Source organism: Euprymna scolopes, chromosome 18 (genome assembly GCF_053919585.1).
Source record: "Euprymna scolopes isolate OS-2025 chromosome 18, ASM5391958v1, whole genome shotgun sequence".
NCBI lineage: Eukaryota > Metazoa > Mollusca > Cephalopoda > Sepiida > Sepiolidae > Euprymna > Euprymna scolopes.
Genome location: NC_136499.1, coordinates 15,866,191 through 15,889,854, shown reverse-complemented (window position 1 = coordinate 15,889,854; position 23,664 = coordinate 15,866,191). Strand labels below are relative to the sequence as shown.

The 23,664-nt window shown below is 33.4% G+C and overlaps 1 protein-coding gene across 1 annotated transcript in view; it reads right to left on the bottom strand.

The window, feature by feature from the left end:
* The window catches only part of LOC145297503 (uncharacterized), an 87,270-nt gene that overhangs the window by 36,762 nt on the left and 26,844 nt on the right, over nt 1-23,664 (bottom strand). The window contains exons 4-8 of the mRNA XM_080143399.1: nt 16,109-16,244; nt 13,243-13,338; nt 10,816-11,324; nt 7,888-8,026; nt 3,406-3,546 (exon numbers count right to left, since the gene is read on the bottom strand). Coding sequence (XP_079999525.1) covers nt 3,406-3,546; nt 7,888-8,026; nt 10,816-11,324; nt 13,243-13,338; nt 16,109-16,244 — 1,021 coding nt within the window. The remainder of the gene's footprint in view (nt 1-3,405; nt 3,547-7,887; nt 8,027-10,815; nt 11,325-13,242; nt 13,339-16,108; nt 16,245-23,664) is intronic.

Below are 23,664 nucleotides of genomic sequence, written 5' to 3'. Positions count from 1 at the left end.
TACAATTTGTAATTGCTTCCGATTCATTCAGGCGGAATAAAAATAGGAGGCATTACTTTTAGAACAACACTTATCTAATAAAGGTGAACATCTCTCTCTACCTAAGTCTTCTCAATTATTAAATCATTTCTTTCTGATAGGTTCATAAGAGTAGTAGTTGAGGGGCAAAAATCAGAAGCTCACAGTATTAATGCCGGTGTCCCTCAGGGATCCATCCTGGGCCCAACTCTTTTCCTGATCTACATTAATGATCTTCCAAATCATATCCTTACATCATTTGTAGACATTTATGCTGACGACACTACCATTTATGGTACCACATCTAAGACAGTAAACGACCAAGTTCTCTCCAATTCTCTCTCCTCTGATCTTGAGCACGTAGTACAATGGGGAAAGGAGTGGCTGGTTACTTTTAATGCATCTAAAACCAAGCTTCTCTCTTTACATCATCAACATTCTAATCCACATTTGTCATCAATTGAAATGAATGGCTCTCGTCTTCAGGAGGCCTCAAGTTTTGACAAGTTTCTGGGCTTGACCATTACTCCTGATCTTAAATGGAACACGTATATCAAATCTGTTGCCAAGGCTGCTGGAAAAATGATGGGATCTTTCTATCGATCCAGTAGATATCTCACTGCTGATGCTATTCTCTATCTATATAAGAGCCAGGTACGTCCAAGGATGGAATACTGTTGCCACATCTGGGCAGGAGCTGCTAGAAAGGACTTGTCCTGCCTTGATAGAGTTCAAAATAGACTTCGTAGCCTCGTAGGAGATGTCCTTTTCTCCTCCTTGCAACCTCTATCTCACAGAAGAGATGTTGCGAGTTTGTCTCTGATGTATCGTTATTTTCATGGAAAGTGTTCAACTGAGCTTCAATCTATGGTCCCCCCTCGCCAAACTTTCACAAGAAACACTCGTCTAGCTGTAAACACTATCAATAATTTCCCCCACTCTTTATCTGTGCCTAAACCTAAACGTAGATTCCATGAACAAAGCTTCTTTCTTAGAACTGCACGCCTGTGAAATTGTCTTCCGTTTTCCTGCTTTCCGGCTGACTACAATATGGTTGTCTTCAAGTCTAAAGTAAATAAGTTCTTGATGGGCCGTTCCATATAGGTTATTAAATTTGCCAAATTTTCATTACTAATGATTACTATATTGTCCAATTTCTACTGTACACTCTTTAACCCTTATCCTTGAGTGGCCTCTGGGCCTTGATAATGTGGTGATGCCTTTGTAAAAAAAAAAAAAAAAAAAAAAAAAAAAAAAAACCTAAAAACGAAGGCATCCTAGGGAATGTACTTTAAAAAGAAATGTATTCAGCTGTATAAGTCACATATGAACATGATTGAAGTAATTCTGCACATTAGTCGACTCTTAAAAAAGCTACTGATACTTTTCTAACATGTTATCCAGTGAAATTTATAAGTATTGAAAGTCAGAAGTATTAACATACAGTAGCGTCCAAAAGTTTAGGAACGGTCAATCATTTTTTTTTTTTTTAATGATTTCTAACTTTATTTATGAAAAAGGGAAAAAAAATTGAATTTTCCAATGTTAAATAATGGTAGTTAAATAAAAAATAATTTTTTTTTTATTTTTGATTTTGAATACATATTAGTTTTTTTTACATATAAATAAATTTAATTAAATTACAGGCGTCCAAAAGTTAAGGAACGGGGGAAATTATTAATGAAAAAACAAAGAATCCTTTCAGTATTTAGTAAAAAGCCCTTTGTTTTCAATCACACTATAGCATCTTTTGTTGCAAGACAGAACTAATCGTTCACATGTTATAGGTGAGATATTATTCCAGGATTTTTTTATACATTCCCATAAATCATCAAGATTTTTTTGTTTTTTTCTGTGATCTTATCACCAATAATTTTCCAAACATTTTCAATTGGATTCAGGTTGGGGCTCTGAGCTGGCCAATCCATAATGCAAATATTGGAACTATTTAGCTCTTCTAAAACTATTTTTGCTTTATGGCATGGTGCGTTGTCTTGCATAAAGATATCAGAATCAGAAAAATTAGGAATCACATGTTCTCTAATTCATTTTTCTGTACATTCAGGCATTAACTTTTCCATGAATCCTCACAAGGGGGCTAGTTCCTTTTGAAGATATCATGCTCCATATCCTTATATTGCCCCCTCCAAATTTTACTGCACTTTTGACTCACTTAGGGGACAGTCTTTCTCCATTTTTTTCTTCTGACATGTGGTCTTTTGTCTAATCTGAAAAGATTGAATTTAAATTCATCACTAAAATTAACCTTTTTCCATTTTTTTTTCTTCCCAAAACAAATGTTTTTCAGTAAATAACAATCTGGCCTTTTTATTTTTAATAGAATAAAGGCTTTGAGCATGGACTTCTTGAAAATAATCCAACTTCGTTTAATCTTTGTGAGATCGTTTGTTGAGAAATTTTTGTCCAGTTTCAGATGTAAAATCCCGGGATATCTAAGCCGCAGTTGTCCAGAATCCAGTGATCAGAACGAGATGATCGAGTGATTTTTCTATCTTCCCTCTTAGTTGTTATTCAGAGTCGGCCCGATTTTTTCTTTTCAGTCAATGGTAAACCATTTTTTCTATTGTCTATAACCCAAAAAACAACACTTTTAGACCTTTCAATATTTTAGCAATCACCCCTATGGACTTTTGTTTTCATCATAATGGTCACAAATAAGCTGCTTTTCTTGTATAGATAGCCTTTTTCGAATATTCAGAGTTGACATTTTGTTAAGTTGTCATTAAAATTGCTAAAGTTTGTATAAATTTTCCGCGTTTCCTTAACTTTTGGATGCCTGTAATTTAATTAAATTCATTTATATTTAAAAAAAACTAATATGTATTCAAAATCAAAAATTTTTTTATTTAACTACCATTATTAAACATTGGAAAATTCCAAAATTTTGTTTATCTTTATCAAAGTTGGAAGCCATTAAAAAAAAAATGATCGACCGTTCCTTAACTATAGTGTGAACCCATCAAAACTTATTGGCTTATGTTTCAGTAAATAGAAAACAATCAGATCACCTTGTTATTGATAAATGGTTAGAATTTAAAAGAATAGTACAATTCACTAATATTATCCATCTTAACCTTTAAATTGATTATCATTTGAAAATATGTATAAGAATAAATTGCTAAAATAAACATTTAAACATTCAAATAAACATTCAATCAAGCATTCAAATAAACAGTCAAACGATCAAATAAGCAGTCAATAAAACACTGACACATCCAAATAAATAAACAATCAAACATTCAATGCAACATTCAAAAGGTCAAATAAACATTCAATAAATCAGTCAAATAAACAGTCAATGAAACATTCGATCAAATATTTAAATAAAAATTGGTATGAAAGTTTCATCAATTACAAATATCATACCTTTGGTCCAAAAACCTGAAGTGACAAAGCTTGATAATTTGGTAGAAATGATTTCATATAAATTTGCCATCTGTCTGGATCACTTAATTTATCTTTCAAGGCTCTCATACCTTCCTCAGCCCATGATGCTGTAGTCTGAGTCTGTAATTGAAGAAAAATAAATAAATGGAACAAAACTTGACGATTACTTGTATAATTTTACTTTTGAGATGTGTAAAAAAAAATAAAATAAAAATAAAAATAATAACTTGTTGGTTGGCTGTTTTTGTTTTACGGCATATCAACCATTTTCAGGTTATTTAATGCCGAATCCAGTGATTTTGAAGAAAATTTTTTTAATAGAATATATTTGTTTTTTTTTTTCAAGTCTGTTTCTATATACCCTAACAGGTACTACCACTCCGAGTAAGAGTAAACCTGAGAGCAATAGCAGTTAAGGGATGGCTTCACACTCCCCAAAGCTCGCAAGCTGGGGCCTCACCATCGGATATAGTTTAAGGTCATATCCAGGACCTTGGAAAGTGGAGATAATAAAAACTAAGATGACAAGAAATTTTTTTTTTTATTATTACATTTTCACCCCAAAGAAGGCAAATTGCCACTTTGGTGTAGGAGGCTACTATCAGGGGCAAAACTACTGGGGTACTATGTAGGGATTTGGGCAGCAAGGTGTCGGTTCACGTTACACTTGAACTTCTGCACGTCAGTACTGTTGGGGAAGCAGGGACCTGGAATGGAATTCCAGAGTCTAGCGGTTCTGGGGAAGAAACTATTGGAGTAAAAAGATCTTTTACATCTAGGGATCTCTACAGTGTGGGGGTGGGATTTAGCAGCCTGTCGGGTTTGTCGAGGGTGCTCACGTCGTGGGGGCACAAGTGATTGCAGTTCGTCAGAGCATTCGCCACTAAAATACTTGTAGAAAAGGCAGAGGGATGCAACATTTCGTCGATGGGACAGAGGCTGAAGCTTAGATGCCAGTTCAGGGCCTATCAGGTTTGAGACTCTCTTTTGAACCTTGTCAAGGAGCGATAGACTAGTAGCAGATGCACCAGCCCAGATGTGGCAGCAATACTCCATACATGGGCGAATGGTGAACCTGGGAGCAATAGCAGTTAAGGGATGGCTCCACACTCTCCAAAGCTCGCAAGCTGGGGCCTCACCATCGGATATAGTTTAAGGTCATATGTTTTTAAAGAAAAGTTTGGAAGTCAATTTCTAAAAGTCAGCATGTAAAACAAATGTTAAACTTATTATGATGATGACACCTCATCATTAGCTGCTTTCATTTTACACTAAACACTGTTATAGCCAGTCTTCTTCATTACATACTAAAAGCAAATTCTGTCAAATGCATTTTTTTATACTAATGAGTAGGTCTAGGACAACAGCATATTCTTTTCATTATTTTGACTCTCGAGTGTGTATCCGTTTATATCTTATATGCTTTTATATAGAGTGATGTGGCTCTCGGTTGATTAATTGTGTCTGTGTAAGATATATACTCGAGAGTCAAAACAATAAAAAGAATATGCTGTTGTCATAGCCCTACTAATGAGTCCCTTCATATTATTTGGATTCTTCAGACTACTTAGCTTATCTTGAGTATTATTTTCACAACTTTTCAGTCAATATAACCTCCAACCTTCTTTGGGTGTATTGTGTCGAATTTAGGAACCTTTTGTTGAACTCTGGAATCTGCATGGAATTTCAAACACAACCCTATATTTAATCCACAAGGGTAGCATCTTCTAGTTTCATCAGCCATAATTGGATAAGTAATTTGCAATTGGATTTTGAGTGTCGTTCAGATTGAGGATTGAACCTTCAACCTCCAGAAGAGTGTAACTTACAACTGAATTTTACCAAGTACTTTATCCACTACATTTTGGGTATTTGCGGACAATTCCAGTATGTATTTTAAGAGCCTTAAGCCTATTTTGTTTCTAGATGTCCCATCTTACTACTTATCAACTGTCACAAATCGAAAATCGTCCGCAAAACTCCTAAATTTATTAATTTATAATCAAACATCCACTTCAGTCCTTTGTTTTTACAAACAAATTCCACCCTGTCAGCCAATTATTTGGAAACTGACAACAGACCATGAAGCATCTCGTCTTGAGAGTTCAAAGAGATCTCAGCTGCTACCCATCGTCTTTTTATTTGTATCTCGTTCTATAGTTTTGCTCTAACGAATCATTTCCTCCCTTTGTCGGAGTCTACGTTCATAGTATCACATAGGTGACATAGTGCACTATGTTCTATACAGGCTTATGAGGGCCATGATGTTATACAATATCCACCAATCAAACAATGACTTAACGCAAATCTAAACACAATCACAGAATAAATTACAAACCGTTTATAACAAATTAAAGCAAATTATATACCAAGATAAACGACCATCACAAACCTATGTTGCAGGTTAAGACCCTGCAAATGGAGGGATCATGCATTAACTAGTTCTCATAGCTAAGCCAAAAAGAAGGAAATTTTATACCAACGCAATAATAGTAAATTTATCTATTATATATATAAAAGTGAACGTGTGTGTGTGTGTGTGTAACATTTTCCAATGCAATATGAATTTTCAGTCTACAGACTCGAAATTTGATATACAGGGTATTGAGATTTGGAAAAATCTTTGTAATCTGTTTTCGGTCAGAAATTTGGCTGTTAAGGGGTCAAAGTTCAACGATTTGACCTTCAAGAACTCTACCAAACTCCTCCGCCAATTTTGGGTCTAAACATTTGAACTTTTAGATATAGGTTCCTTGGACATGGACCTAACTTAATAACTTGATTTGAGCCCAAAACAATAAATGTTAAAGGGTCATAATAGGAGTCAAAGTTAAAAAAAAATTTGACCGCTTCGGTCTCTACCAAATTACTCAGACAAAGGGTATTCAAAGATAGGGCAAGCTTTTTAATCGGTTTGGGTCGAAAATTTGAGTTATCAATATATGTATGTATGTATGTATGTATGTATGTTTGCATGTCTGCCTAAAACTTTCGACAGAGGCGACGGATTTTCACAAGATCAGCATTGTTTTGAAGCTCGACATTTCAGACAACAAATATAAAAAAATTGGCTAAAAACATTAATATCTTTACTTTCTACAGGGGCACTTTTCTACAGGGGTAGGGAGCGGTCGCTTTTTTCACCGATATTTTCAAAAGTCTTTTCGATTGTCTAGCCTTAATTAAAACCTACGTCACTTCCGGTTTGGCAGTGGTCGTAAAAACAAAGACGTCAGGTTTTTTTCCCGTTCTTTTCCTCCTTTGCAGTACAGGTCCGAGCCTGCCTTCCTACTACCACTTTTTTTTTTTGCTCAACATACACCTTTAAACACCCGGGCAACGCCAGGCACTCATGCTAGTATATCTATAAAAGTGAAAGTGTCTATCTGTGTGTCTGTCTGTCTATGTACAATATCTCTTTTCCGTCTACAGACTCGAAATTTGATATACAGGGTACTGAGATTTGGGAAAATCTTTGAAATCCGTTTTCAGCCAGAAATTTGGCTGTTAAGGGGTCAAAGTTCAACGATTGACCTTTGAAAACTCTACCAAACTCCTCTACCAATTTTGGGTTTAAACACTTGAAATTTTAGATATAGGTTCCTTGCACATCGATCTAACTTAATAACTTGATTTGAGCCCAAAACATTAAATGTTAAGGGGTCATAATAGGGGTCAAAGTTTAAAAAAAAAAATTGACTGCTGTGGTCTCTAGCAAATTACTCAGAAAATTTCTGGTCTAAACATTTGAAATTTTACATAAAGGGTATTCAGAGAAAGGGCAAGCGTTTTAATCGGTTTGGGTAGAAAATTTAGGCTACCAATATATAAATGTATGTATGTATACTTGCATATCTGCCTAAAACTTTTAACAGAGGCGACGAATTTTCACAAGATCAGTATCATTTTGAAGCTCAAACTTTTAGACGACAAATATCAAAAAATTGGCTAAAAACATTAATTTCTTCCCCTTCAACTGGGCACTTTCTACAGGGATGGGTCGCTTTTTTTGGCGATATTTGGAAAGCCATCCCCTCTTTTCGATTGTCTAGCCTTAATTTAAACTTACATCACTTCCAGTTTGGCGATGGTCGTAACAGCAAAGATGTCATGTTTTTTTCCCCCGTTCTTTTCCTCCTTCGCGGTATGGGTTTGAGCCTGCCTTCCTACTACCACTTTTTTATTTTGCTCAACATCCACCTCCAAACACCTGTGCAACTAGCATTTCATAAACAATGCTTATTTCTATCACCCTATGTACAATGGCATTTTTTATTCACTACAGCAAGACATATTAATCTTGAACACAAGTTAATGAATTATAATTGATCAAATGTTTTTATCTTAAATTCACCATGAAATTGCTACAAATTTTCCTAGTAATAATAAATATGCAGGTGATTTAAAAACAATTTTCCATAACATCATCACTTCACTTATCAGCATTGCACCTGCTCTTACCTGCCATTGATAAACTCCTTCTGATGAATGAGAGGTGACCCTTCCAGAACTTGAGACAGAAATGATGTCATACGTAATCTTGCCCGTAGGAAGACGATGCCCCATCAAGTGTTGAAGAACTCCTGTTTTTTTAGCAACACTGGAGTTTTTTTTAAAAGAAAGGAAACAAATGTTTACAAGTGATAAAAATAAAATGCAATATGAGTAAAGGTAAATACTCTGGTTAATTAGGGAAAAAATAAATATTTAAGCTTTAAGTCCAAGAAGCTAAATTAAAATTGTCTTCTTATGCTCCCCAACTCAACAAATACGACCCCAACACGGTTTTCATGATTTTATTCTCTTTTTTTCTTTTATTCTGGCCGCATCACACATTGGTGGCTGCTGAGGGAGCGGCGCACAGTGGTTCACAAGTATAAAAATAAAATAAAACACACAAACTCCGAAACATTCTGCAAATATCAGTTGTACTCTGGGTGTTTATGTGATATCATTGACTCTCTGAACGCTAAGGTCTCTATGTTATGTTGTTGGTTCTGGGCAACGCCAGAAAATAAAGTAGTTGATTATTATTATGAATGTGTTTTGTAAGTCTAAAAGGGAATGTCACCTAAAATACGAGTGCCCTAAATTGATTCTCCAAGAACATTTGCATGTCATTTTGACCAAGCTGGAACAAGTACTCAACAATAAACTCCAAGAAGTATGTATCAATAAAACTTGCTGAACACCATTATTATTATAAATGTGTTTCGTAAGTCTAAATAGAATGTTACCTAAAATATGGATTTTAGAATTAAATATTTATGAACAACAACTTAGGAATGTTAACTTGATAGATATTTTATTTTGACAATTATGTTTTTAATTGGAAGAGGAATTTGGAATCAAGAATCCCGTTTGAAATGTGGGAATAATAACAAAATGGATTGTGTGAAAATCATCAGATGATGACGTGATCAATTGGAAAGGGTTTTAGATATAGATGGGGAGTTTAGTTGGAAGAGAAGAGTTGAGTTGGAATGAAGTAATCTACTCAATACAAGTTGTGGGGCGTAAAGAGTTAGACAACGGAAAAATTGTAACCCCGACAGAATAGTTGAAGGAAGGAAGAATAAAAGATTATGAAATTACCAGCTTTGTCCGGCGTTGTCAAGAAGAAATAACATATGATAACAAAAAGGTATGCTGTTGTATGTAAAACACACAGCGGGACACAAATGAGGCATTATATACAGTCGTGTTATATAGACCTGTATGCACCACTTCTCCTCCTCCTCAAAAAAGTGATATTTATCTTTGTTAATTTATGTACACATTCTCCGTTTTTCTTTCTTTTTACACTGAACGAAAACAATATGCTATCTATGCATATTTATATAACAAAGAGTAATTCTGTGTTTTTTTTTATGTTATAAATGCATTAGTGTGCATTTTTGGATTATATTATATTATATATTATGTTATGGATTATATTATATATTATGTTATGGATTATATTATATATTATGTTATGGATTATATTATATATTATGTTATGGATTATATTATATATTATGTTATGGATTATATTATATTATGTTATGGATTATATTATGGATTATATTATATTATATATTATGTTATGGATTATATTATATATTATGTTATGGATTATATTATATATTATGTTATGGATTATATTATATATTATGTTATGGGTTATATATTATGTTAAAAATGTATTTCAAAAATTATAAATTAAAAAAATTGATGAAAATTAAAAAGGAGTACTAAAAATGACTGACTATGCTTTTTATGAGAAATAAATTAAAAAGATTTTTTTATGTCTTTAATATAAATTAAAATTTATCTTATTTGTATTGAAGAATTTGATAAATTTTATCTTTTGGTTCAATTATGAGGTGGTGGTGGTGGTGGGGGGGGTTTACTGATCACAAATCTTTTGCATTTTGAGCATTTGTATGGTATTTATACTCTAGTGTTCAACAATATCTGAATTTTATTAAAATTAGAAGTTCAAAGGACTCTTTAATAATTGCAACCTCGACAGAATAATTGAAGGAATGAAGAATAAAAGATTATGAAATCACCAACTGTCCGGCGTTGTTAAGAAAGAAAAGATGATGCGATAACAAAAAACTATGCTGTTTATTGTATATGTAAAAAAACAAAAACAAACAGGAAGCTATACACAACAAATGTATTGTTAAGCGTACATGTAAAGACACTGCAGAATATTTTATATACACACAATTTACACCCCTCCACTTCCTGTCATACGGATCCGCAATATGATATATTCATTTTGGTGATCCACAAAGAAGTGGAATGAATTTAGGGTAAACAAAATGGAAAAAAAACACACACAACATAAACAGGATTAGGAAAAAATATATGGAAACGGTAAAAAAAACAAACAAAAAAACATACACACACATCAAAAACGTGTCAAACACTTAAAAAGAGGGGATATGTCAAAATCTGTATATCAACTCATTAATTGACAAAAAGAAAGTAGAGAAACTGAATAGTTAGATTTTAAAATAGTAGCCTTCAAATCCAATGTAAACAAATTCTTGTTGAGCCGTCCCCATAAATAATCAAATTCTACCCAATTTTCACCATTAACGATTACTACACTATCACCTTACATTCAGTAACCCCTATCCTCAAGTGGTCTTTGGGCCTTGATAAGTGGTGACTTCCAATTAAAAAAAATAAAAAAAGATTTTATACTGTGCACTCAAGTACAAACGTATTCTACTTAAAAAGTAATAAAAGTTTTGTAGGGTTGTAAAGAAGCAGCCAACATTTTTATGAACACAATTTATCAAACGAAAAAAAGTCATTTTAAGAAATGAAGAAAATCATTCAAGCATCTGAAAAAGTAAAAAAGCAAAAAAAACAAAAAACAAAAAAACAAACCTCTTGACAACAAGTGGTGCCAGAAATCGGTTTGCATCTTCCTCGTAGCTCCATGATCGTGACCAAAACAGTCTTTTGGTGACGCACACAGCAATTTGATTAAGGCTCTCTTTCTCCGGGTAGATCCTGTGGACATCGACATAGCAAGGATTGCGGCCTCCAGCACCTCCTGATCCAACCACCTCAATACTGACATCCCTTTCAAAGTCCACATAGGTGGCACTTTCTATTGGCAAGATGAACTTAGTGATAGGTCGGCCAGATATCAAGTTAAGGATCTCAATGCCAAACTGACTGTGGGTAACAATTGCATTCGGATCTGGGATGTGGTCATGTGGGTTATGAGGCCGCTGTCCTCCATGGGCATAACCAGTGAGGTGTTCAGATTCAAGTGCACTTCGCATTGGATGTGGCCTCGGGTCTCCTGACTTTCTAGTTTTGTCATCTAATTGTTTCTCTATACGTGCAGCACGGAACTTTGTATCGCGTAAACCACTCCATCGATGAGGCTGATATACAAAAATAAACAGAGAAAATCTATTAAAAATATTTAACTAAACATTCATCTCATTAATGCTTATCTTTAAGTTTGGACTATCACACGAGATAGTAGTTTTTTTTAAATAATTTAAAAATTATTCTAGACTAGACTACCCATGACCTATTGGGTCAGTATATATTAAATATGGAATTAATGTATGAGCGTGACACTTTTGACGCAAAGAAAATAGTTTTTTGTGACGTAACAGAAACATTTCTATGAAAGTATATTAAAATGAAAAAAGAATATATAATTATAAGTGGTTTGCCATACTTATAGGTAAATGTGCACTGAACAGATACCATAATACTTAAAGTTAAATTCAAATTTTGAAATACCTTTTAATTTAAACGTGAAAAAAAATAAAATTAAAAATATTGGGTCACTGAAAACGTACACAGTAAAACAATACATTGTAAAATAGTAGATTTATTTGTAAGAAAATTGTGTTAAAATAACTTAAACGTAATACGGAAATGAACGATGTAAAAAAAAATGCAGAAAGTATTAACAATTGTTTATTTGGATAATTTAAAAAGCAAAAATAAAAATTAGGCCGCTGAAAACGTACACAGTAAAAAAAAAATATGTTGTCAACAGGTCAAAGTTGATTTATTTGTGAGAAAATTGCGACAGTATAGTTGTAATACAGAATAGTTGCAAGACATCCCCCAAGGGGTCAGTATGTTATATTAGCTATGGAATTAATGTATGAGCAGGACACTTGTGACGTAAAGAACATAGTTTTTTTTGTGACATAACAAACATTTCTATGAAAGTATATTAAAATGAAAAAAAAGAATATAGATAGATTTCTATGAGTCATTCTGTTTATAATTGTTTATTTTTGAAAAAATCCTTCTTCATTAGTAGTAGTAGTATTAGTAGTAGAGTAGTAGTAGGGAAAATACATATCAACCAGTAGTAGTAATAGTAGGATAATGAAGAGGAGGCGTAGTAGTACTAGTAGTAGTAAGAGGAGGAAAAGGAGGCGTAGTAGTAGTTGTAAAGAGGAGAAGTAATAGTAGTAGCAAGAAAAAGAGGCATAGTAGGAGGAGGAGGAGGATAGTGTGCAAGAAAACAAGCAAACAACCAAGAACGACAGAGTTTTAGTATTATATAGATTGTCATGTTTGACAATATGGCCACACAGATAAATCTATTGGTCAAGAGATATTTTAGGAATGAATTATGTCTAGGAATGTAGAGGTTCAGAGTTCAATACCTATTGAAGGAAATAAAAAAAAAAAAACTGATAAATAAAAGACATGGAACATGAAACGAGAGCAGTCTAAATGAGTGGAGGAAAAAAAAATGTCCAGTTTGAAATTGCCCAAACAACAACTATTTAAAAAAAAGCTGGAAAGTACAACAGGAGATGGTGTTTGGTGGTTTCATCTTATGGCATATCAACCCTTTTCAGTTTATTAAATGCCGAATCCAGTAATTTTCAAAAAAAGCTTTTTATATTTTCAAATATTTATTTATAATGTTTAGTTTGGTTGTTTTGTTTATGGCATATCAACCCTTTTCAAGTTCAATCATTTTGGCTAAAGTTTTTATGCTTCAAGTTCTTTATATCTTTAAATATTTATTTATTATGTTTAGTTTGGTTGTTGTTGTAGAGAAAACTTGTTGATTTTAGTTTTGGCTTTGCAGAACATGATTGAGTTTTACAAAGGGAAAGGAAAAGACAATAACATCAAGGTTTGGTGCATTTAAGTCAGGAAGCTGATATCTTCAACAGCCTGATCTGGTAACACCAAAAATAAAAAGCTGGAGAGTACAAGAAAAGAAATGTAATAATAAAGAAAAAACTCCATGAATAATCACTTTTTCATTCATCAATTGTTCAAATCAGAAAAAAATGGTATAAAAATACTAACTAAATGTTTGATGATGTTGGAATGATAGTGCAGCCAAGGTAACTCTCCAACATGCATTCCATCTTTTCTTAAGGCCAATTTCCAGTGGTGTTCTGTCTAGAAGTTAAAAAAAGAAAAAGAAAAAAAGAAATTCACTGGTGTTATACAGGGTGACCCAAAAAAAACAAAAAACATAGAAAGTATATCTAGAACATATGCTGTAGAATGGAGAAAAAAAGGCCAAAGACCCTAATGCTTTGATGTGATGTTTTGAATATAATAAACTAGTTGTGACCAAAGTTTCATTTCCTTCGGACAAAACACTAAGAAACAGGGCTTAATTATAGTTGGGGCCTGCTTTTTTTTGGTCACTCTGTGTGTGTATATATATATATATATATATATATATATATATATATATATATATATACACTGGAATCAAAGTAAAATGATCGTTTTTAATAAGATTCATCTAAAATTATGTTTTAATAGAAATTCAGAAATTTTGGGGTAAATCTTTAAAAGAATTGTACAAAAAAAAAAATAAATAAAATAAGCAAAATCAGAGCAAATTTGCTTGCTATACAATTTTGATCTTGCTTATTCAAATAAGATTGACACATTTCATGCATTTTTTTAAGTTAACATGCATAATACTAAATAGATTTTAATTCTAAATGATTCCTCATTTACTAATATTTAAAAAAAGTAAAAAATATTTCTTGGATTTACTTTCTCGCTTCCCTTATTTTGTCCTTTAGTTCTCATATTCCATGAGTGATGTTTCTGACAAAGAGGGGAAAAATTGCTGTTTTTTTTAGGTCAGAATCTATTTCATCAAACTTATTGTTGTCAAGTTTTTGACTGAAAGTACTATTTTTTTATTTTAGTTTCTTACATCAAGCAGCTCCATGCCGTGTCTGGAGTGATTTCCATAAAAAATAAAATCAGCACAAAACCATTTTTAAATAAAACTTAAATTTCAACTTGATATGAATCTTCATTTAATATTATTAACTAGCTGTAATATGAACAGACGTGTTGCTGCTCAAGTCCATACATTGTGTCAGATATGGCCCCAAATAGTAGTCCATTATGTTACAAGTGGCACTATGCCTTGTTTGGAGTGAATAAGAGTTAAAAAAATCGTCTTTTATTTTTTATCCAATTGGAAACTTACGATGCCCTCAGTTGTGCATGTAATTCTAAAAATTGCCTATAAACGTGTTTTCGCTATTTTAGTGTTCATGCCTTCACTTTTGAATGGAATGACTAATTTAATCGGATCTTCTTCTCTACACAGACGTTATGTTGGGAGTCTCAGTTGTTTTCTATGAATACTATTATAGCAGGTGTTCTTTCAATGTTTAATCTATCCCCTGCTTCCTTACTACCAGTTCGTTTGACATTGATCAAGTAGTCTTCTTTGCTGTTTCAATACCTCATTGCAATACAGCTTCCTATTCCAGCAGTTTCTTCCAACGAACCGCAGGCTTATGAAACTTTCTTCCTAATCATTTTTTTGTTCTTGTTAGTTCCTTACATCAAGTGGCTTTATGCCTTGTCTGGAGCGATTTCCATAAAACAAAAAATAATATTTAAAAAATTACCTCCAGGATGAGTACATTCACTAATCACACTGCACGCCATTAATGTCTACTGGAGAGAACTTGAATGTCTATTGAGAGAGAATTAATATTCAGGAGATCTAGTTTTTTCAAAATTAATAAACCTACAAAATTCCAAAAGAATGGCTATACATAAATTTCGATAATAAAAATATTGAATTTCAAGTAAAACTAAAAGGTATCTAATGACATGTCATGTCTCAGTAATGAACATATCCAAAAATTACGAAAAACGATAAGGTAGAAAATTAATTATTTAATGAAAATAGATTTCAAGAGAATTAGCAAAAATTGAGTTTTGCAAAAAAAAAAAAAAATATATATATATAAACCGGACAGTTTGAATCCAAACAAAAGGATTGGTTGGTTGTTTTTGTTTTATGGCATATCAACCTTTTTAAGGTTATTTAATGCTGAATCTAGTTATTTTGAGGAACGATTTTTAATGGAGTATATATTTTTTTTAAGTCAGATTCTATTTAACCCATAGTTGGGACCCTAACAGGTACTACCACTCCGGGTCCGAGTGGACCTGGGAGCAATGGCAATTAAAGGGTGGCTTCACACTCCCCAAGTCCCGCAAGCTGGAGCCTCACCATCGGATATAGTTTTAGGTCATATCCAGGACCTGCCAAACAAAAGGGAGGTAAATATTTTCTGAAAATTGAAAATCTTTGGCCAATTTAGCAAAACTTAATTTTTGTTAACTATTTTCAAGTAGATTCTATGATGGTTTTACTAAATGTTCAAGATTTCAAATTTCACTAGTATAATGAAGAAGAAGCAAAATTTCATTGATTTTTATCAAGTAGTCTTCACGTAATATAGTCTTTAGATTATCATCTCTTCATTTGTGATTACATTTCAGATGATTTGGCTATTATTATTACATTTCAGATGATATGGCTATACTAATATTAATGGTGTCTAAGCTATTAGACCTGCGAGTCCTTGCATACCTATGCAACCCTATCAATATATATTTTTTCCTCAATTCGGTAAATAAAAATATAATATATATTTTAAAATAATTGCCACTAATTTTCTTTTCCTCTCTCTCTCTCTTTGCTTAACATTTTTTTTTGTTTCTCCCTTCTCTCTCCCAACATTTGTTCTTCCTTCCTTTTTTTCTCTTACATACTTTTTTTTTTACCTTATTCATATTATAATATAATTCCTCCGAATAATCAATATTTTTAAAAAGTTTTTATGCATCAGATGAAAGTATACATATTTTACTAAAATATTTGCATACATACCTTAGCTTCTGACCTCTGGCCTTTGAAATCTCCAGGTAGATAATGCCATCGGATGCTACCATCTGCAGCATTCAGTGCAAACGTTGAGAAGTGTGTCAGTTTGTCCTGATCGTCAGGATGCACATTTTCATTGTGGCTGTAAAGATAGAAAAATAGAATGTAAGAGCGAGATTAAAAAAAAAAGGACATTTATCATCCAAATCGGATCATCTGTTTTACATGTTCACATATATTAGACAGCTTTAAGGAATTGACTTTCAAAGTAACTCATCTTCAGCCAGGTTGTTGTTTACCCTCTTTCTCGCAAGTCCATTTTTATAACTTTCTCCCATGTTTTATCACAACTTTTCTGTGTGAACTGAACCTGCTACCTCAACTGTTCTACACCTACAAACACAAGAATGCTCAACCAGTCTTTCAACACTATTAATGGATTCCATTTGGATCAAATAAAACAAAATTCCATGCTTCCAAGCATCATAGATCTGGAAATTTCCAAATGCTTCCAACCTCAAGATGGACAGATCCAAGGAGCAGATCCAAAAACAAAGGTTTCAAAAGTTCTCTGGAGGCCTCCTTAATTTTATTTTTTAGTCTCCTTATTTAGAATGTTGTCAAAAAAAAAAGAAAGGTACATAGAACTGCTTTTTGCAAGAACAAACTAAAAATAAAGTTACTGCTCATTTACATTAAAAGTTAAATTCGGTTACACATCCAGTTGTTTAAAAATTATGAATTTTGAAAACAGAAAGTGGAATTAATTTTTTTTCTTCATCCAAACCATAAATTCAGATTGTTGTATATTCCCTAGAAACTTCCTCCTTCTGTGTAAACCCAGTGTGCAGGCAGCAAAAGACAAGATTTAGATTTTATAAATGTAATGTGGGTATCGTCACAGGAACAACCAAACAAAAAAAAAAAAAATCCGGGTCAGCTTTTTTTTTTCTGTTTTAACAAAAGGCATTTATTACCGTTACTTTCCAAACAAAGCCTGATTCTTGTTTTTTCTAACTGTGCAGTTCATCTGCAATGAAACTAACAAAATCCCAGTCTCAACACCAGCTTAAAACTCTCTCCCCACCACTAAAGGGGCCACACGTCCATCTTACCGGGTGTGCATTTTTTTTTGTACCTCCCCTGACCTTACACTGGCATTAGCCAACCATTTCTTGCCTACAATTGTACATGTTCATCTTCTCCAGCCACGTGCTGTCCACACTTCCGAATTTGCATATGTGCTTTTTTTCGGCTACTGCTGCTAATATCTTCGCAAACTACTATCCTACAGTTCCTACTGATATTTTTCCACACACTCATACACACTATGTTAAAAACAAAAACTTCTGACAAAATAACTTGTTTTATTTTTAGCAGAGAATGTGATGATTTCTGTGTAAATTTAGCATACGTCCCTCCCTTCCTTATTTTGTATGTGCCTTAATACTATTTATAAATCTTTTTGCAATTTCGAATGGTAGAGGATCCTTGTATATTTAGCTTAACAAAATTAAATACACTTCTAAAAATTGAACAAATAAACTTTTCAGGCTTTGTTTTTTTAATATACAGTAGAACCTCAGGATACGGCATTAAAAATTAGTAACAAAATACAGTACAGTATATAATACACATGTATATAATCAAATAACATTATAAATAATACCGTCAGATGGGGCAAACACTGTAACCAGAGTCCGGAAAAACGTATTCCACATTGTCCATCCATCCATTCAGCGCAGTCATAACAGAGATTGAACTCACTACACGAGTTTGTAGTGTAATTCAAATCTTGTTGGTAGCTGAATACTTGATGCTTCACCAGGGCTATCCAGGATATTTTTTATTGTGACGCCATCACTAGACGGGGTGCCTACCACGGCTTAAGAGAGTCCCATCTACCTTTGAGAGAAGTATAGACCGCACCATCTACCCTCGAGAGAAGGATAGATCATGCCAATTTCTCAACCTGATATTTTACCTCATGGTAGAGATAAAATACATTGTAACCTTAAAAAACGGTATCTTAGGGTCACTGTATCCCGGGGTTCCACTGTAATCAATGAATTCTGTAATAGGTCAATATAATAATTTGAAGTTTTTTTTTTTAAGTAATAAATAAAAATTTTACGGACAAATTATTGGAAAATATCAAATGACAGAGTATTATGTAATATTAAACTTAGAACATTAAACCTCCTGCTAAAATTTGAAGGAATCGTTTTTTTGGGGGAGAGGGGGATCAGAACGAGATATTTTATCTAAAAATGTGGTGCTTAAATGAACAGTAGTTAAATTTCATAAATTAAAACATTTTTTATAAAAACAAGTGAAGCATGCATGGTCCCCCATGAGTGCACAGTAAACGAGGCATAAAAAAATGACTAAGTCCAGCATTGCCCCCCCCCACCTCCTCCATTAGAGCCCCAAAAGTATCCAGGAGATGTCAAATCCTGGTGAAAATGAACGAATGGTGCAGTTTTAGGCCTTAACATCTGTAAATTTGAGTTCTGCACCATGCAAAAAAAAGAAAAAAGTCTATCATTACCCCTCCTCCCATTTAGTCCCAAGGGCCTTAACCTATTTAAATGCTAAATAGACATACACAGAAAATTTTGGACAAATATGGTAAACTAGTCCCCAAAATGGAGTGTTTTTATTAGCCCTAAAAGAGCCCCTGGAGCACACCCAAGAGTTATCGCGAAGTATAGACAAACAAAATTATATAGAAATCAGTTAGTTACAACTTTTCAGAAAGTTTTATAAATGCTTCCAACCTCATGATGGACAGATACAAAGAGCAGATTTTACCAAGCATCTTATCCATTATGCCACAGGTCCTTGCTGATGGCACATGGATTAAATAAAGCTTTCCATTCAAAATTCTGTACAGATTTCAGAGTTTGATAGAAAAATCTCGGAGTTCAACAAGATACACCTGAATAAGGTCAGAAGTTATATCAGTTGAAACGTTGTGAGAATAACATTCAAGATAAGGACAGTGGTTCGAAGAATCCAAATATGAATAATCTCTTCATTTCTGCTTGTCTGCTGGCATTTTATCAAATATACACGGTGACCTGAATAGAAGTGGGGAACAAAAAAATTTGATAGATTTCCTGCTTTTTTTTTTTTTTTTTTTTTTTTTGATGTTTTTTTCATCTTTAAACCCTTCACCCCCCCCCTTTAAATTAAAGTATTAAATTTCACTCTCAAACATCACACACACACACACACACACACTAGTATTAAAACCATTTCTTCCTCTCCCTCCTTCTCTTTTGCAGTCACTCTCTATCTCATCTTTATTTCTCCATAACTCTTCATTCCTCCACTGCATCTCTCTCAATTTTCATTTTCAGTCCTGCAGGAAACAAAGTCGGCTTCCCAAACCAGGAGTATCATGTTTTAAGTTGAAACAGACAATGATGACGGTGGTGGGGGTAATATGCGCTGGGTATGTAGGTAGACGAAATGTCCAAATTGTGGGTTAGCATTCTCAAACCGTTCTCAGTTGTGCCACCCACTCACTTTCACTGTGCCAAAACCCCTCCCCTGGAGGTCTACCTTCTACACATTTTTTTTTAAAAACAATTTTTTTTATTATTATTATTCTTGTTTTCATTAATCTCTTCCTCCTTCCCTCAACCTGAATATTCATTCTTTAGTCGATTGACTATCACTCCTCCCTCAACCATTATCACCTGTGCCATCTCCCCATTTGTTGCCATCATCCAAATTCATTTTTTAGTTTGAATACATTTCTCGCTCTTTTAGTGCATTAACTCTTTTGAGACTATAACTTTGTTATTTTTTTTCCACTTCTTCCCATTTCTTTAGAAGCTGATAAAAATAATGGCACATATAAAAAAGTGATGCAAGGGAGATAACTCTTGGTAATTGCTATCAAATTTAAATTTCTATGTTTTGTTTGTTTTATAGCAAATTCAACTTTTTGACATTCTTTAAAACTGAAGCACAATATTTATCATGCATGTTTAATTGAACAGTTTAATTTTTATTTTTACATTTTACGTATAGCCAAAAGTGAAAGTTGCAGGTTCATACCTTTCTCCAAACCTTTCATTTGAATTCCTTGTAGCTGATTCCAACATACGTGACAATATTGTCGGGGGACCAAAAAGAGATCAATTTAACTGATAGGCGGAGGTATAAAAATTACATTTAAATGAATAAAAGCAAAAGTTTTTACCATCCAACTATATTAATATTAAAAGAATAGAAAGTGGGTCTTGGGTTTACTTTCGACAGCCTTGGAACTCATTTCCTTTATTTGGTCCTTTAGTCCTCACATTCCATGAGCGATGTTACCGACAAAGAGTGAAGAATTGCTGTTTTCTGGGTCAGAATCTATTCCATCTCAAACTTATCATTGGCAAGTTTTTGACCTTGAAGTATTAATTTTTAGCTCCTTACATCAAGTGGCTTTATGCCTTGTCTGGAGCGATTTCCACATAAAATGAAAAATAACATGTTTATTTAACAATATTTTGAAATACTGTTTTTATAATCAGACAATTTGGAACAAAAACAAAGCAAAGTACTGCTACCGCATGAGTGGCTCAGAGCATTCTATCCTGCATTGATAAAGTTCAAAACCGACTTTGTAACCTAGTAGTTATGCCCTTTTCTCTTTGCAACCTTTTTCCCACAGAAGAGACGTTGCAAGACACTATCAATAAATTCCCCCATTCTCTATCAATGCCTAAATGTGAACTCCATCAACAAAGCTTCTTTCTTAGAACTGCCTATCTATGAAATTCTGTTCCGCTGGTCTACTTTCCAGCTGACTACAATATTATCTCCAAGTCCAATGTAAACAAGTTCTTATTGAACCGTCCGCGTAAATAATCTGCTTATATCAAATTTCCACCACAAACGATTACTACACTACTGTCTTAATGACTACCGTACATACATTAATCTTTATTCTTGAGTGGCCTCAGTGCTTTGATATGTGGTGACCCCTTTGCAAATAAAAAAAATTTTAAAAAGAAAATAAAAAAATTAAATTTAATAAAAAAAATAACAAAGATGTTTGTTCACACATCATTTGTCAATGGTTGCTGATCTACAAACAAAACAATGACACTTTTTTTTTTTTTACATGGTAGTCATCACTTATCAAGGTCCGAAAGCCACTTGGGGATAAGGGTTATTGCGTGTACAGTAATCAATGGGATAGTATCGTAGTAATCGTTAATATTGGAGATTTGATAAAGTGTCTTACTTAACGGGACGGTTCATCAGGAATTTGTTTATGTTGGACTTGAAGACATCCAAGTTGTAGTCAGATGGGAAACAGGCAAACGGAAGAGAGTTCCACTGGCATGCACTTCTAAGAAAAAAGCTTTGTTCATGGAATCTATGTTTGGATTTAGGTACAGATAGAGAGTGAGGAAAATCACTGACAGTGGTTTCAGCTAGACGTGAAAGTTAGTTTTTCGTGAAAGATTGGCAAGGGGGACCAAAGATTGGAGCTCAGATGAGCACTTGCCATATAAATAACGATAAAACAAAGATAGGTTCGCAACGTCTCTTCTGTGGGAGAGAGGTTGCAGGGAAGAGAAAAGGGCATCCCCCACTAAGCCACAAAGTCTATTTTGTACTCTGTCAAGGCAGAATAGGCTGTTTTTAGCAGCTTCTGCCCAGATGTGGCAGCAGTACTCCATCCGTGGATGTACTTGGCTTTTATATAGACATAGAATCGCATTAGCAGTGGGATATCTTCTGGAGCGGTAGAAGGATCCTATCATTTTTCCAGCGACCTTGGCAACAGACTTGATGTACGTGTTCCATTTCAGATCAGGAGTAAAGGTCAATCCCAGAAGCTTGTCAAAACATGGAGTCTCTCCAAGATGAGAGCTATCCATTTTTACACATGTTTAAAGACTGATTTTTAATGATTTAAAGTGTCCCTGTATTTTTTTTACTATGAAAATTTAAGGGAAAACCTGTTGTTTTAGTGAGCAATAAAGACAGAAAGAGCTGAGAAAAATAAATTGGCATAAAGTGAGTAGAACCCTGTGCCAGATTAATGTTGTATTCAGGATCAATCTTCTATTGTTTCAACATCATCAGTCAATGTAGCATAGAGGAATTGCATACAGCACAATACACAAGGGTTCTCACTAGATCATTGAGGTTAACCAACATTGAGCCTGATCAGTACCAGATGGGTGACCAATTTGAGAATACCATGCACTTAGGAAGACATCGACACCTCCGAGCAAGAGCTTCAAAATCCTAACCTCGTTATCTCCTTAACGCGGATATACATGCAATTGGGGACCACTTGTGAATGCTATACTCCCAGGAAACTTCCTCCAATGAAATTGGGAAAAAAATGATGTATTTTTGGAAATATTTTTTCTTTATTTGTTAATATATTTTGCTTACAGAAAAAAAAAATTGTCAACTTTTCATTTTGTAAAATTTACAAAATTTAAGAGAACAGTTTTAATTTAAAAAAAAAAAAAAAAAAGCATTTGTATATTATCTATACAATATTACTCTCTGAGTATTTATTGGTATTAATTTTTGGTCATTTTGGTCAGTTCTTTATTTTAAATACAATTGACACCATTTTCAAAACAAATGTTAATAAACTCATATGTGTGTTATTGGTTTCTCTATCCAAAAAACAAATTTTCCGTGCTATCCAAAAAATATCCGCTTTATCAAAACATTTGTTGAAGAAATATATTTCTCATTCTGTGGAATTTCCACAGATCCTGCTAGTAATAATTATAAAAACATATCTATTATAATAAAATTGTATTCCTGCCTGTTCACAATTTCGTTAATATATACAAAGGTACATTGCTTCACAATGAGATTTTAATACTGAAAACAAACTCATACTTTTATACATGGATTATTTTTATACACAGGAACCTTGGGATATGGCATTAAAAATTAGTAACAAAATGCACGAATAATACACATGTATATAATCAAATAACTCAAATAACACTGTAAGGCGGGGCAAATACTGTAACCAGAGGCAGGAAAAACATATTCACCACCGTAACCTGAAAACCTGGGTTCTACGGTATAAGATTTCCCCCACTCTCTATCTGTGCCTAAATGTAAATGCTGTGTATGTACAGCTAGTTATCTATATATCTAGAAAAGTGAGAATGTGTGGGTGTGTGAGGACACTTCTTAACCTATATACTCAACGAATTTTTTATTTACAGAATTAAAATTTGGTATATAGAGTATTTAGACATGTGGAAAACTTTTTAATCCGTTTTCATCCAGAAAAAAGAGCTGCTAAAGGATCAAACTTAAAAAAAGGGACCTTAGGGTTCATCAGAATTTTATCTGTTTGCTAACATGCGCGATCGTGAATGTTAAGAATAAATATATCTGAAAACACTTTTTAAAGAATGTGGCAAGCTGGTCTAATGGTTATTGTACAGTGTTTAGGGTTTGGATTCAATCTCAGCTCAAGTAATTTTTTTTTACTTATTAGAAGTGAACTGTTTAAAAAACATAATACTCGCATGCATATGTTTACATTTTTTTCCATT